At 47.4% G+C, this 14,296-nt stretch overlaps 1 protein-coding gene across 3 annotated transcripts in view; it reads right to left on the bottom strand.

Moving 5' to 3' along the window:
* MYO5B (myosin VB) overlaps nucleotides 1-14,296 on the bottom strand; it is a 296,838-nt gene that overhangs the window by 208,591 nt on the left and 73,951 nt on the right. For all 3 annotated transcript variants that reach the window (XM_081881337.1, XM_081881338.1, XM_081881339.1), the window contains exon 2: nucleotides 5,327-5,437. In XM_081881337.1, the coding sequence (XP_081737463.1) occupies nucleotides 5,327-5,437 (111 nt within the window). The remainder of the gene's footprint in view (nucleotides 1-5,326; nucleotides 5,438-14,296) is intronic.

The following is a 14,296-nucleotide window of genomic DNA, read 5'->3' as shown; positions in this document are numbered from 1 at the left end:
AAATAAAACCGTTTCAGATTGTACAAACTCTGCAACAGTGAAGAAATAATGAATACAGGCAAAAGCTTAACAAGGCCAGTTTGCAATCAGAATCTTTGAAGGCCAACAGAAATAAAAAGGATGCTAAACACAAGCAGATACATCAACTTCCCCTCTTTTATTTAATTTTTGTATTATAATTTTTTAAAAAATATATTGACAAATCCAGAAATTAATGGTGCGAGCATCCATATTAGCTCTACTTTGTCTGCATTCAGAACAGCAGCGGCCCTGCCATCTTCTCCCACTCAGGCAAATCCACATTTGAAAGGAAGAGCCTTTGGGAATTGCAGTAGTCGCAAACCCAGCATCACTCCCCTGCCATGAATGCGTGCGGCTGAAGCAAGCCAGCCACAAGGGATGCAATTAGCACCACCTGAGGATTACCCAGCAGGTCCTGAGCAGAAGCATCTACCCAGCTTGTTTTAGCAAAGATCACAAGTTTATTTGCCAGAGCCCGCACCAAAGGCTCTTTGATCGTCTGGGAATGTTGGGTGCGATTTTTCGAAAAGCAACACAGTACCCAAAGTCATTACTCGCAGAGAGTTCTTTCCTGCTCTGCCTGGTGCCGGTGAACAGCAAAACGGCAGGCAGCTTGGGCGACAAGGTTGTAAGAAGCACTTGGGTGATCAGATAACACAGCCCAACATCCTCTCTCTAACAACTGATAGCAAGCAAGGGCATGATGGATGGCCAGCCGCCTCCTGCAACTGGATTCAGGATCTGAGAAGCCTCAGCAAGCCCAACCTGCCCCTTTTGAACCCTGAAAAACAGCTCTCAAAAAGCATGGGGTGGGAAATTTAATGTTTTTGTGGTGGAGCCACAAGTAGGCAGGGTCAGAACCAAAAGCAGTTTACTGTGGGCCCCTTAAGCTTCGCAGCTCAGGCACGGCTGAAAACTAGCTTTGTACAGGCTTTCTGCAGCTAGAATTTAAGCTCCCAAGCCAGGCATAGGCAAACTCAGCCCTCCAGATGTTTTGGGACTACAACTCCCATCATCCCTAGCTAACAGGACAAGGATGTAGTCCCAAAACATCTGGAGGGCTGGGTTTGCCTATGCCTGTCCTAAGCTATTAGTTATCGCAGGTTTTTGGCCCCTATCAAATAGTGCCTTTACTGTGTCCGTATCAGTCTGAGCTGTTTCTTTAATTGCATAAGAGTGTTAGTTATTCTTGAGGGTGTATGGGGTGTTAGGAAAAAGGTAGTAGCTCAGATAAGGGGTATGTTGTTCTCCTTCTGGGGTAGTTTGTCCACCTTAGGTCCCCACTCAGCTCTCACCGGTGGCTCCATGTCAGAATGTGACAGTGGCCAAACCATCGGAAACTGCTTCAGTTGGCCAGTTAAACCAGGTGAGGGTAGCTGATGGATCTCAAAACCTCAGTGAGTTAGGGACTTCCCCTGCATGTGAAGACAGGCTCTGGTGCATTGAGCGGATGAGATTAATAGTGGGTCCAGTGGTCAAGAAGGCAGTTTCTGCGTGTGCTGTAGAGGGAAGTGATGGGGTTCATCAACCTGGGAAGGTAGCCCATGTAGGAGAAGGAAAACTCTGATCCTAAACCTTCACTGCTTTTTTTTGGGGGGGGGGGAGAAAAGGCTAGGGAGTAAACCCTGCACAAATCCAGAATGGAATACGCACCACAACTTATTTGACTGGTGACAATAAAATGCTTCCTCCAATCCTGATTTCAGAGGGTGGAGGGAACCCTGTGGTTGCCATGGAAGGCCTATGTGAGAACATGTGTGCGCTCCTAGGCACTATGTTGGTAACTGACGGGCTCTGTGCAAACAGCTGTGCCACTTCATTTCCTGCCATGGAAAATCTGAGGAGGTGGCTAAAATCTTGAAAACTTACTGTTAGTTTCTGTTTGCCACTGTGCAGTGCTTTGGAGTCACAAGACTCTGTTTACATTCCAGAGACATTCCAGGCTGTTGGAAGTCTCACGGGAGACGGATGTGACGTACTGGTTTCCTGTTCCTTTGTTGTTCAGTTGCTCTCTGCTCTCACAGAGAGAGGATGATTTCTTTTCTGTCTGCGTCGCTTAGAAAATAAAGCATAGCGATGTAGCCATAAATCTCATCACTTCCATGTGCTGCTTTGATTCTCTGCTGAATGGGAATGAGCCTGAACCTCATCAAAGGCTCAGGTGGTTAATCATGTCGGAGGGCGATTCCGGAAGATGAGCTTTATCAGCTCGGTCGAACGCAGATTCCGACACTTACTACCTTAATATGAGATTCTGGGGCCCACCTCTTGAACCATGATATGCAACAAAGCTTCTCAAGTTGACCCTTTTCAGAATCCATGCTAGGTTCTGCGTCCTGGTGAACCTAGGCCTCCTAGACAGGTGAATGCGCCACTCACTGGGTTCTATTCTCATTCCCAGGTTACACCCTCCCTTTTAATAACTGGATAATGCATCAAGTGCAAGCAATAGTAATGCTTATTTTTTCCCTAGCAGGCCTTTTGAATTATTCACAATGTCCTTGGAGCATGTTCAGTTTGTAAAAGCTGCATCTGCTAACTGGTTTAGCAAGTAACAGAGCACACTTGCAGCTAAACAATTTAAGAAGCCATTTGCGAATAAATTTCAATAAACTCCTATTGCCATTATGCCAGCCAAGTGGGTTAAACGCAATTGTAACATTACCAGCCGGTGGTGCTTCAAGTTCAAAACTGCACCCATCATCATAATAAATTCTAGGCTTGTCACTGCAATGTTCTTAGTTAACAAAAGCAATTGCACCAAGTCCTTTCCAACTGCTATGGTAGCAAATGGGTTTGGGGTGTGTGTGTGTGTTTGGAGGGGGCAGGGGTTAAGAGCTTCTGAAGTCTTCCTACTAGTAGGATGTCAGCTTTTCCATATTTCAGCTTCAGAAATCTAAGCAGTGTGTTTGGCATGTTAGCAAATAGTTGATGGATATGCAAACTGAAGTGTGCTCAATTAGCAGACTCCATTGGTGTGGATTTCCATCAAACACTTCCTCTCTGTACCTACAGAAAAGGTGGGGGGGGCGGGTAACAGTTCCACATGACCCCCCACCACTCCTCCCCTCCTCACCACACACACCAGGGAAGACAGAAGTTCTTCCCAAGCTCCCAGGATTGTGTGCCAGTAATACAGTCATCTCCTATGCCTCACAACTGTTCCATCTGATGAATGCTATTAGACAAAACCCCCTGTTGAGATGAGAAGAATCTATTGCACTATACCAGACATAGGCAAACTCGGCCCTCCAGATGGTTCGGGACTACAACTCCCATCATCCCTAGCTAACAGGACCAGTGGTCAGGGATGATGGGAACTGTAGTCCCAAAACATCTGGAGGTCCAAGTTTGCCTATGCCTGCACTATACTATCAGGGAAATGCTATTGATAATCCACTGATAACTCTCTCCTAGCGGATGCCATCAGAGATGGGAGGCAATGAGTCATAGAATCAGAAAGTTGGAAGGGACTCCGAGGATCATTTAGTCCAACCCCCTGCAATGCAGGAATATGCAGCTGTCCCTTAAGGGGTTCAAACCTGCAATCCTGGCACTATCAGCACCACACTCTAGCCAACTGAGCTACAGCCTGCTTATCTTCTGAGACACCATTTCCATCAGGCTCCTCCCTCCCTCACCTCAACTGCCTCCTGGCAATCCATCAGGTTGCAGGATGTAGAGAAATATGGGAAGCAGGACCACTCCTTTTCATTTGTCATGAGATCAACTACACTTAGGGGATGCGGGTGGCCCTGTGGGTTAAACCACAGAGCCTAGGACTTGCCGATCAGAAGCTCGGCAGTTCAAATCCCTGTGACAGGGTGAACTCCCGTTGCTTGGTCCCTGCTCCTGCCAACCTAGCAGTTCAAAAGCACATCAAAGGGCAAGTAGATAAATAGGTACCACTCTGGCGGGAAGGTAAACGGTGTTTCCGTGCACTGCTCTGGTTCACCAGAAACGGCTTAGTCATGCTGGCCACATGACCCGGAAGCTGTACGCCAGCTCCCTCAGCCAATAAAGTGAGATGAGCGCCGCAACCCCAGAGTCGGCCACGACTGGACCTATTGGTCAGGAGTCTCTTTACCTTTACCTTACAACTACACTTGGCTCCTTGTCCCTCTGACCTCTTTCCATCTCAGCTGGTCACTGTAACAGCTACAAAACTAGCTTTAAAAACCAGCGTCTGAGATTGCTTGCTTTCTTCTTCCTTCCTCATCGCTTCTTCCTTTTTTGTACCACGTCTTTTAAATGGTAAGCCTGCAGGCAAGACCATAAGCCAGTCTGAGAGCCCTTTTGGCTGAAGTGAAATGCTTTAAACACAAACCGCAATGTTCGGAAATGCTTTGATACCCAAGAACTAAAAAGGAGCAGCACATATCTGGTGCCAACGAAGAAATCAAACAGAACCCAATCTTCCTTTGCTCTCTGCATGGGAGTGTGGAAAAATTAACTTCTTCGATGTGCACAGCTCAAGACAAGGGCAATCCCAAAGCTAAAGAAACCATTCGATCACCACTGTAGATATCAATTCCAGCTCCAAATGCCACTGTTTGAAATCCAACTATGGTATTTTTTGCTCTATAAGACGCACCAGACCACAAGACGCACCTAGTTTTTGGAGGAGGAAAACAAGGGAAAAAAATATTCTGAATCTCAGAAACCAGAACAGCAAGAGGGATCGCTGCGCAATGAAAGCAGCAATCCCTCTTGCTGTTCTGGCTTCTGGGATAGCTGTGCAGCCTGCATTCGCTCCATAAGATGCACACACATTTCCCCTTACTTTTTAGGAGGGAAAAAGTGAGTCTTATAGAGCAAAAAATACGGTATGTAGGCAAAGACCTCTTTGCAAACCTTATTCAGCTTATTGTTTGTGTTGCCAACCCTTCAACTGATAGGTGGTGCCCACAAACCCCCTTTCGGCTCAGCTGCATCTTTATTTGTCTCACACCTGACATCACACATCACATCAGGTGTACAGCAGGTGGGCACGGCCTGGCCAAAACAGCCTAGAGAGGGTCAACTGGGGAGGCCTAGAAGCCTGAGTTTCCCTCCCCTCACTGCTACACACAGTTATAGGCTCAGGGCCGCCTCACGCGGAACAGCTTTCCGCACAGAAAAAGTATAACTTGTCAATCATCCCCTCCAGAAATCTCTTCAAACATGAAGAGGAATATCTAAAAGGTTGGTGCTGGCTGTTTGGACTTCAAAACGTTTCCTCAGCATTTCTTGAAAACAATGAAACACAAGAAACAGCAGAAAACAGTGACACCCTCCCAAAAAATAAATAAAGAGGAGGACGTACCGTTTCATCTTCAAGTTTCAGGTGCAGAGTTTTATCCCCCTCCTTGTAATCTTTGATGATTTCTGCTGATTTCCAGACTTCCTCCGGGTCAGGAATCCAGACTCTCGTGTACTGCAAAGGTGAAAAGAAGGGAGGAAATTGTTAAGGTAAATTGCTCAAGTAGAGAGGCCTCCTCAGTAACACAAGAGGTTCATCTGGTACAGAATTCTGATTTTAACAGTGGCTAAAAAAGAAGGCTCAAAAGCAAGACATAAAAGCAGGGGTTAGAGTAAAAATGCTATTGATATGATATGATATGATATGATATGATATGATGTATGATATGATACGATACAATAATCTTTATTGTCACTGTCCAATACAGAACGAAACTGAAAAAATCTACACCAGACATTCAAAAACCAACAAGCCTGCTATCACAGCTAGGTTAGCCCCTAAAAACTCTGATACCCCATAACTGAAAACAATATACTCACTAAAAGACTACCTTACACTGCGTTTAAAACCAAAATCGCATTTGGATAGAAACTGTTTCTCAGGCGGCTGGTCCTAGTCTTTATAACCCTGTACCTTCTTCCAGAAGCCAGAAGCTGAAAGAGATCATTTCCGGGGTGCACACTATCCTGCGCTATCTCTGCAGCTTTCTTATGATACCTGGAAGCATAGATTTGATCCAAGGTGGGAAGAGTGCACCCAGTTATTCTCTCCGCAGTCTTTACAACCTTCAACAGCATTGTTTTTTCCCTGACCGTGCAGCTCCCAAACCACACACACAGACCATAAGTTAATACACTCTCCACAGTACAATGGTAAAATGCCATCAACAGGTCCTTTGAGAGGTTATTTTTCCAGAGGATTCTCAGAAAATATAACCTCTGCTGTGCTCTCTTCATCAGGTCTTTGCTGTTTTCTCTCCAGGTGAGGTCATCTCTCGGGGTCCCTTCCAACTCTAAGAATGATTCCAAGATTCTATGTCTTGCCCCAAAGACGTACCGGGAGATGCCACGGACAGAACACAAAACCTTTATATGCAAAGCACATCTTCTACCACTGAGCTATGCCTCTTCCTCAAGGAGTTGCCTTTGTGACACTCTAGGACATGGGTGGGGTACTGAATCCAATCAGTGGGCCAGAACCGCATCTCCCCCACACCGATAGTATGGCTCACTTTTGACAGGTGAGTGTGCACAGGGCTTTGCAGGGTGCTGCCAACCAGTTGACAGGTGGTGCCTGTACTGTAAACCCCTTTGGACCAGTGGCACCTTTACCTGCCTCACACCTGTCCTTACCTGATTAAAGGTAAAGGAAAAGGGACCCCTGACAATTAGGTCCAGTCGCAGACGACTCTGGGGTTGTGGCGCTCAACTCACTTTACTGGCCGAGAGAGCCGACGTTTGTGCTCTAACTGTTTTTCCGGGTCATGTGGCCAGCATGACTAAGCCGCTTCTGGCAAACCGGAACAGCACACGGAAACGCTGGAGCGGGAAGGTATCTACTTGCACTTTGACGTGCTTTCGAACTGTTAGGTTGGCAGGAGCTGGGACCAAGCAACGGGAGCTCACCCCGTCACGGGGATTCAAACCGCCGACCTTCTGATCGGCAAGCCCTAGGCTCTGTGGTTTAATCCACAGCACCACCCACGTCCCTCCTTACCTGATTAGGGCATGGCTTATCCCAAACCAGACTGCAGGCCCAAGAGGGAGGCTTGGTGGGGCAAAGCAGGCCAGAATGTCTTCACCTCTGCCACAGAACATAAGGAGAGCTTGCTGGACCAGGGCAATGGCCCATCGAGTCCATCATTCTGTTCTCCCAGTGGCCAACCAGATGCCTGTGCAAAACCTGTAAGCAGGACCCAAGCAGAAGAGCTCTCTCTCCTCCAGTTGTTTCCAGCAACTGGAATTCAGATACTTATGGCCTCCAACAGTGGAGGCAGACCATCTCCATCCTTGCAAGCAGCCACCGGAAGCCTTATCCTCCATAGATTTTAATCCTCTAGGAAGCAGCGGTGTTCATTCTTCATCTAAAGCTCCTCCCAACCTGACATGCATTATTAGGTTCGGAAGTTAATGGAAACAGACGTACATAAACTCAGACAAGTAAAGACCCCATGCAGAGACCCTCTGCAGGCAGCTGTGTAGGGGGTTCATAAGAATGAAGGTTTATTGAACAGCATCATCGCGGAGAAACAGGAACAGCAAAATATAGTCCCAAACGGATCACATTTACACTCTGCTAATGGGCTTTTATTCAATTAGAGCTACAACTGTGCTCTGTGCAGTATGTGTCCGGAAGAGTTATGGCCTCACAGGCTTCATTTTCTGCTTAGGCAGATAAATGAGCCTCCTTCCAAGGAGAGCAGAGCTTGTTACGAGGGAAACTCCCATCCAACAGCGTCATGTTGCAAAGAGTCATGGTGCAACTCCTGATTAAAAGAGCTCTGTAGGCCAGCAGCATCTGAAGGGCTGCTGGTTAAGTCGCCCCGATTTAGAATAATGAAAGTGGGTGGACAATGTCAACTAGCAAGAGGTTTGTCATTTCTGCAGTTAAAGCACAACTTAAATTCTAAATAGTCAGGACCCTGTTTTGTCTGTTGCGAGCACTACTGCCACTGTAAAACATATTGGATAGATACTCGATTATGTCATTAATTTGTTTTCATCTTATTGTGAGTGGTGTTGTAATAATGGGTGACTGATGATGACCTTAAGCTGAACAATAAAAATCTGGTAAAACACCCAGAGCTGTTTCTCCCTCTGTCTAGGAACCATACCAGTGCGACCCATTTTGATGCATGCCAAGCTAAAAGGGGAGCAAGAGGAGACACGATAGAAGTGTGTAAAATTATTCAATGTCCATAGAAAAAGGTTCTATGGAGAAAGTCCATAGAAAAAGGTTTTTCTCACTTTGCCAATGCATCAGAAGTTGGGGACCTCCAATGAAGATGAACCTCAGAAGATTCGGAAGAGACAAAAAAAGAAAGCACACCTAAACGGCCTTGGTCCTGTATACCTGAAGGAGCGTCTCCACCCCCATCTTTCAGCCCGGACACTGAGATCCAGCGCTGAGGGCCTTCTGGCGGTTCCCTCATTATGAGAAGTGAGGTTACAGGTAACCAGACAGAGGGGCTTCTCGGCCCGCCCTGTGGAACACCCTCCCTTCAGATGTCAAAGAGATAAACAACTACCTGACATTCAGAAGACATCTTAAGGCAGCCCTGTTCAGGGAAGTTTTTAATGTGTGACATTATAGTGTATTTTTGGTCTCTGTGGAAGTAGCCCAGAGTGGCTGGGGAAACCCAGCCAGATGGGCGGGGTACAAATAATAAATTATTATTATTTATGAGATAACTGCATTACAGTGGGTTGAACTAGATAACCCTTGGGGTCCCTTCCAATTTATGATTATTCTATGTTAAACTATAGTTAAACTATAGAATTCACTCCTACAAGTAGTTGTGGCGGCCACCAATTTGGATGGCTGTAAAAGAGGAATGGACAAATTTATGGAGGGTAATGCTGTCAGGGGCTAGTAGCCATGATGGCTATGCTCTGTCTCCACGGTCAAGGGCAGGGAACGCCGAGAAGTGTAAGTCTCAGCGAGGGGAACAGGGGTCTCCTAACAACTCTCATCAACAAACTACAGTTCCCATGATTCTTTAGGGAGAAAGTTGTGACTGTTTACAGTGGTCTGGTACAGCTTTAAATGTCCATTGCAGATGTGGCCTCTTTTGAGCATCTGACCTTTGTTGGCCCAGTGCCTGCTCAATGAAAACAGTTAGCAAGACAGATCCTAAAAGTATTGCAATGGGAAGTCAATGGTTCATGGGATTTGAGACCCTGGGCAGTTCCACACTGGCTTTCGTTGACACTGTGCCCCCCCCCCAAAGTGGGTAAAAACCCTACACTAAGGGATGCAGGTGGCGCTGTGGGTTAAACCACAGAGCCTAGGACATGCCAATCAGAACGTCGGCGGTTTGAATCCCCGCGACAGGATAAGCTCCCGTTGCTCAGTCCCTGCTCCTGCCAACCTAGCAGATCAAAAGCATGTCAAAGTGTAAGTAGATAAATAGGTACCACTCCGGCGGGAAGGTAAACGGCATTTCCGTGCGCTGCTCTGCTTCGCCAGAAGCGGCTTAGTCATGCTGACCACATGACCCGGAAGCTGTATGCCGGCTCCCTCGGCCAATAAAGTGAGATGAGCACCGTAACCCCAGAGTCGGCCACGACTGGAGCTCATGGTCAGGGGTCCCTTTACCTTTTAAACACAGCTGAAAACTAGATGCTGGCATTCCTGAAAGCAAATGCAATCCATTGCAATACTTCAATGATCAAAATGCCCCTCAAGAGTTAATGAAATGGCAGCTGTGAATATATATATATATTAATGCTTTCCAGCTCAATAGCAATGAATTCTTTATATGTATAATGTATAATTATTTTTAGGATTACACAATAGCTGTAGCAGCAGGAACTCATCGATGTTAATGAAGCTATCTAAATATATTGCCAGAGCAGCAGTTTTGCTGGTTGAAAGGCGGAGGGGAAGAGGGAGAGAATGGGTAGACATGTGAGTGCCTCCAGAGTGCTGCCTGCACCTCAGTTTCTACCTCTCAACACCTTCCAGCTCTGCAGTTGTTGGAATGGACTCCTGATTTTAATTGCTGCGGGTGGGAGGGGGGGTGCCTTTAAGAATCTTGGCATTTATTGCTCAAGGGGGCATTCTGTTTAATCGCAGTGCTTGGCTGTTTACCATCTGCGATTCCTGAACCAGTACTGGGGATGCAGATAGTCAGTATCTGGAAAAACTGGAGACAAAGTGGTTCAGCAGCAATGTTGGGCCATGAGCCCAACCCGTAGGGCAAGGGTAGAGGAACTGAGGGTCATGTTGCCTTCTGGGAAATCTTCCAGCGGTAGATGGGGCCAGAAGCAAATGCGGGCACAGCAATGCATGCTGATTTAAGCTGGAACAGTAGGGTCACACCGGCACATTCCTTTCTGCCCTCCATCCATGCAAGCAAGGAGCAAGGCAAGAACACCCAAGGAGGATGCAAAGTATGGTCAATGAAGAGGGCATCCTGGGAAGACTCTCAAGGGGCAGACAGAGAAGACCACAAGGCCTCATTCAGCTCCAGTGCCTGATGGTCCCCATCCCTGCGACAGAGCAAGGCCTTAAGGATGTTCCTGGACAACCCAAGCAACACTAGATAAGGATCAGGAGCCTTAAAGTGCACAGTCCTTCCTTAATCACGTCTGCTCTTAGTTACTCCCCAGGCTGCCTTCATCGAGGGAGGACGTGTTATGTCACCATTGCTACTGTTTAAAATTTGGAAGTGAGATAATCACTCAGAGATCTACTTGCAAATCCTGCGATACCTTCTGCCCATTATCCACATGGTATGGGCAATAGCCTGAGCTCCCAGGTTATGCAAAGACAAAACATGGTTTAGCATGAATAATAATACCGTATTTTTCGCCCTATAGGACGCACCGTCCCATAAGGCGCACCTAGTTTTTTTTGGGGGGGGGAATAAAGGGGGGGAAATTATTATTTTTCCCCAGGCGCGGGGCTGGGGCGGGGGAAGCCCAAGCTTCCCCCAACCCCAGCCCCCAGAACAGGCAACTCTCCGCAAGCCGTGGGAGCCCGGCGTCGGGCTCCCACGCCTTGCGGAGAGCTGCGTGAAGCCTGGGTGCGCTGAGCTGCATGAGTTGCCTGCATGCTGAAGCCTGGGCGCACTGAGCTCAGCGCGCCCAGACTTCCGACAGCTCTCCGCAAGGCGCGGGAGCCCGCGCTGGCTTCACGCAGCGCGCCCAGGCTTCAGCATGTAGGCAACTCTCCGCAAGCCGTGGGAGCCTGGTATGGGCTCCCACGGCTTACAGAGATCTGCGCAAAGCCTGGAGAGCGAGAGGGGTCGGTGCGCACCGACCCCTCTCACTCTCCAGGCTTCAGCGAAAGCCTGCATTCGCCCCATAGGACGCACACACATTTCCCCTTCATTTTTGGAGGGAGAAAAGTGCGTCCTATGGGGCGAAAAATATGGTAATAATAATAATAAATTTTTATTTATACCCCAGAAAACCGATCTCAGGGCAGCTAACCACAAATTTGAAACACTTGATTCATGCAACAAAAACCAGCATAAAATACGGTATAAAACATGAATAACAATAAAATCAAAAATCAATTTAGGGGGAAATCCATCCAATAAACATTAGATGATCACCAGGGCTAGCTGGCTAAATTAGTGCTATTTGGGCCGGCAAGGAGATCAGGGGAGAATTAGCTGTGGGATCCCAGAGCGGGTAATTTTCATAAAAAAGGGAAGGGGAGGAAAGGAAGGGGAATAAAAGATCAGGCTAAGTTCAGATTGAAAGCCAGGTGGAATAGTTCTGTCTTACAGACCCTGCGGAAGGAAGTTAAATCCTGCAGGGCCCTGGTCTCATGGGACAGAGCATTCTACCAGGTCAGAGCCATCACGGAGAAGGCCCTGGCCCTGGTGGAGGATAATCTAACTTCCTTAGGGCCCGGGACCTCTAAACTATGATTTATGCGGGGCATACCAGGAGAGGCGGTCCTGTAATGTGCTCCCAGAGAGGAGATCACAGCTGTTTCGCTCCTCCCTGGTTTGTTTTTTGTGAGTCTAGAGCAGTGGTGGCAAAACTTGGCCCTCCAGCTGCTTTTGGACTACAATTCCCATCATCCCTGACCACTTGTCCTGTTAGCTAGGGATGATGGGAGTTGTAGTCCAAAAACAGCTGGAGGGCCAAGTCTGGCCACCACTGGTCTAGAGGAAAGCTAGATCATGAGCCTGGGTTTGGGTGACACCCTGAGCACATTACAACAGCAGAATAACCAGGGAGAAACAAAGCAGCCGCAATCTCCTTTCCCCAGAGTTCTCGTGTTTGCACTAACCTTGGCACGGCAAGCTAACATGGCCCCCATGTGTTGCGAACTGGAGGAACTGGTACATTTATTCGCTTTCCACCTCAATTCTCCTCATTTTCAGCGAGCGCTCAAGGCTTGTCAACAAATAGCAATTTCTCAAAAACAGCCGTCATATATTACAAGCATGAACAACGTCTGTGGGGGGTTTGATGCACTCAAGTCACTTTCGGGAGAGGAAAAATCTGCATGGGAGTGATAGAGTCAAGGCAAGAGATGGATTTGGGGGTGGGGGTGGGAGGAGTTCAAAAAGCCTTTTAAAAATGCAAGGCGCTTTATTGACAGGCTATGAAAGTAGAAGCCTTCCTTTTGCCTTGGAAAGACGATCCTTGGAAAATTACAGCACTTACACAAGTAGGTTTTTGTAAGACTCCGCATGCAGAAAAATGCAAAAGGAAATCACAACCACCACTTTTTAGCACTAGGGTACCCCAGATACTGGGACGCGAGTGGTGCTGTGGGTTAAACCACAGAGCCTAGGACTTGCCGATCAGAAGGTCGGTGGTTCGAATCCCCGCGAAGGGATGAGCTCCCGTTGCTCGGTCCCTGCTCCTGCCAACCTAGCAGTTCGAAACCACGTCAAAGTGCAAGTAGATAAATAGGTACTGCTCCAGCGGGAAGGTAAATGGTGTTTCTGTGTGCTGCTCTTGTTCGCCAGAAGCGGCTTAGTCATGCTGGCCACATGATCCGGAAGCTGTATGCCAGCTCCCTCGGCCAATAAAGCAAGATGAGCGCCGCAACCCCGGAGGACCCCTGGACCTTTACCTTTACCCCAGATACTATAACAAGGAAGGAGGAACTCTATTGAGTAAGACAATTTACAGAAGGCGATATATGAAAATCCTGCCACAGTAGTTCATGTGTTGGTTACTTAAGACTGGATTACTGCAATGCGCTCTGTGAGGACCTTCCCTTGCACTTGATCTGGAAGCTGCAGTTAGGGCAGAATGCTGCCGCACGATTGCTGACAGGAGCAAGGCCTTGTCAGCATAAAACACCAACGTATCAGAGATCTGCATTGGTTTGCCAAGTTGAAGGTTTTACTGTCACATACAAAGCCCTTAGCAACTTGGGACCAGTTTGCCTACGAGATCGCCTTACCTCACATGTGCCCATTCAACAGTTTTGATCGGCATATCCACATAATGCCTGTTCCATGTCTGTAACAACCCAATCAATGACTGTGGCAGCCCATGCACTCTGGAACTCCCTGCCTCTTGAGATTAGGCAGGCGTCTTCACTTTACTCATTTTTGTGTTTTTATATGGTAAACCGCCCTTGATCTTCGGATGAAGGACAGTATAGAAATACAGAAATATATTGATTAATTGGTGGGCTTGATTAATTAAGGTCTTGCCTGAGATCAGTTGCTACAGGGACCCTTCTAACCCACACAGACACCATCTATGGTTATTCCATCAAATGATTACAAAAAAACAAATGACTCCAAATTTGCTCGTTTTTCTCTTCTTTCTTCCCCCTGCCCATTTTGTGTCCTGCTCACGAGACTATAAGTAATCCTGGTAGGGACAGATCTGATTCCCCACCCGCATCCCAAATTACCTAACAAAATCAACATACACTTGAGAATGCTCATCCTCAGAATTGACTGGAGAATCCCTGCCCACCCCAAAGGATAATTTTGGAGGAAAAGGACCGGCTCATCTTCCTCTGTGCCCAAAATGATTATTGGTGGGCTTACAGAGTAAGCAAAGCTCTGTGCTGCCTCTAATCCAGTGGTTCTCAACCTGTGGGTCCCCAGATGTTGTTGGACTACAACTCCCATCATTCCTAGCCAGCAAGACCAGTGGTCAGGGATAATGGGAGTTGTAGTCCAACAATATCTGGGGACCCACAGGTTGAGAACCACTGCAATCCTAAAGGCCAATCTACAATACTAAACAGCAGCCTCCACTAATCTGGTGGCCTCCAGATGTTTTGGATGACAATGTCATCCTCAGCCCCAGCCAGCACAACTGCTTTGCCTTCCAAAACACCTGGAAGGCACCATTATAATCAATAGGAGTTACT

This window comes from Podarcis erhardii (genome assembly GCF_964252035.2).
Source record: "Podarcis erhardii genome assembly, chromosome: 11".
Taxonomy (NCBI): Eukaryota; Metazoa; Chordata; class Lepidosauria; order Squamata; family Lacertidae; genus Podarcis; species Podarcis erhardii.
This window is presented reverse-complemented; position numbering and strand designations above follow the sequence as displayed.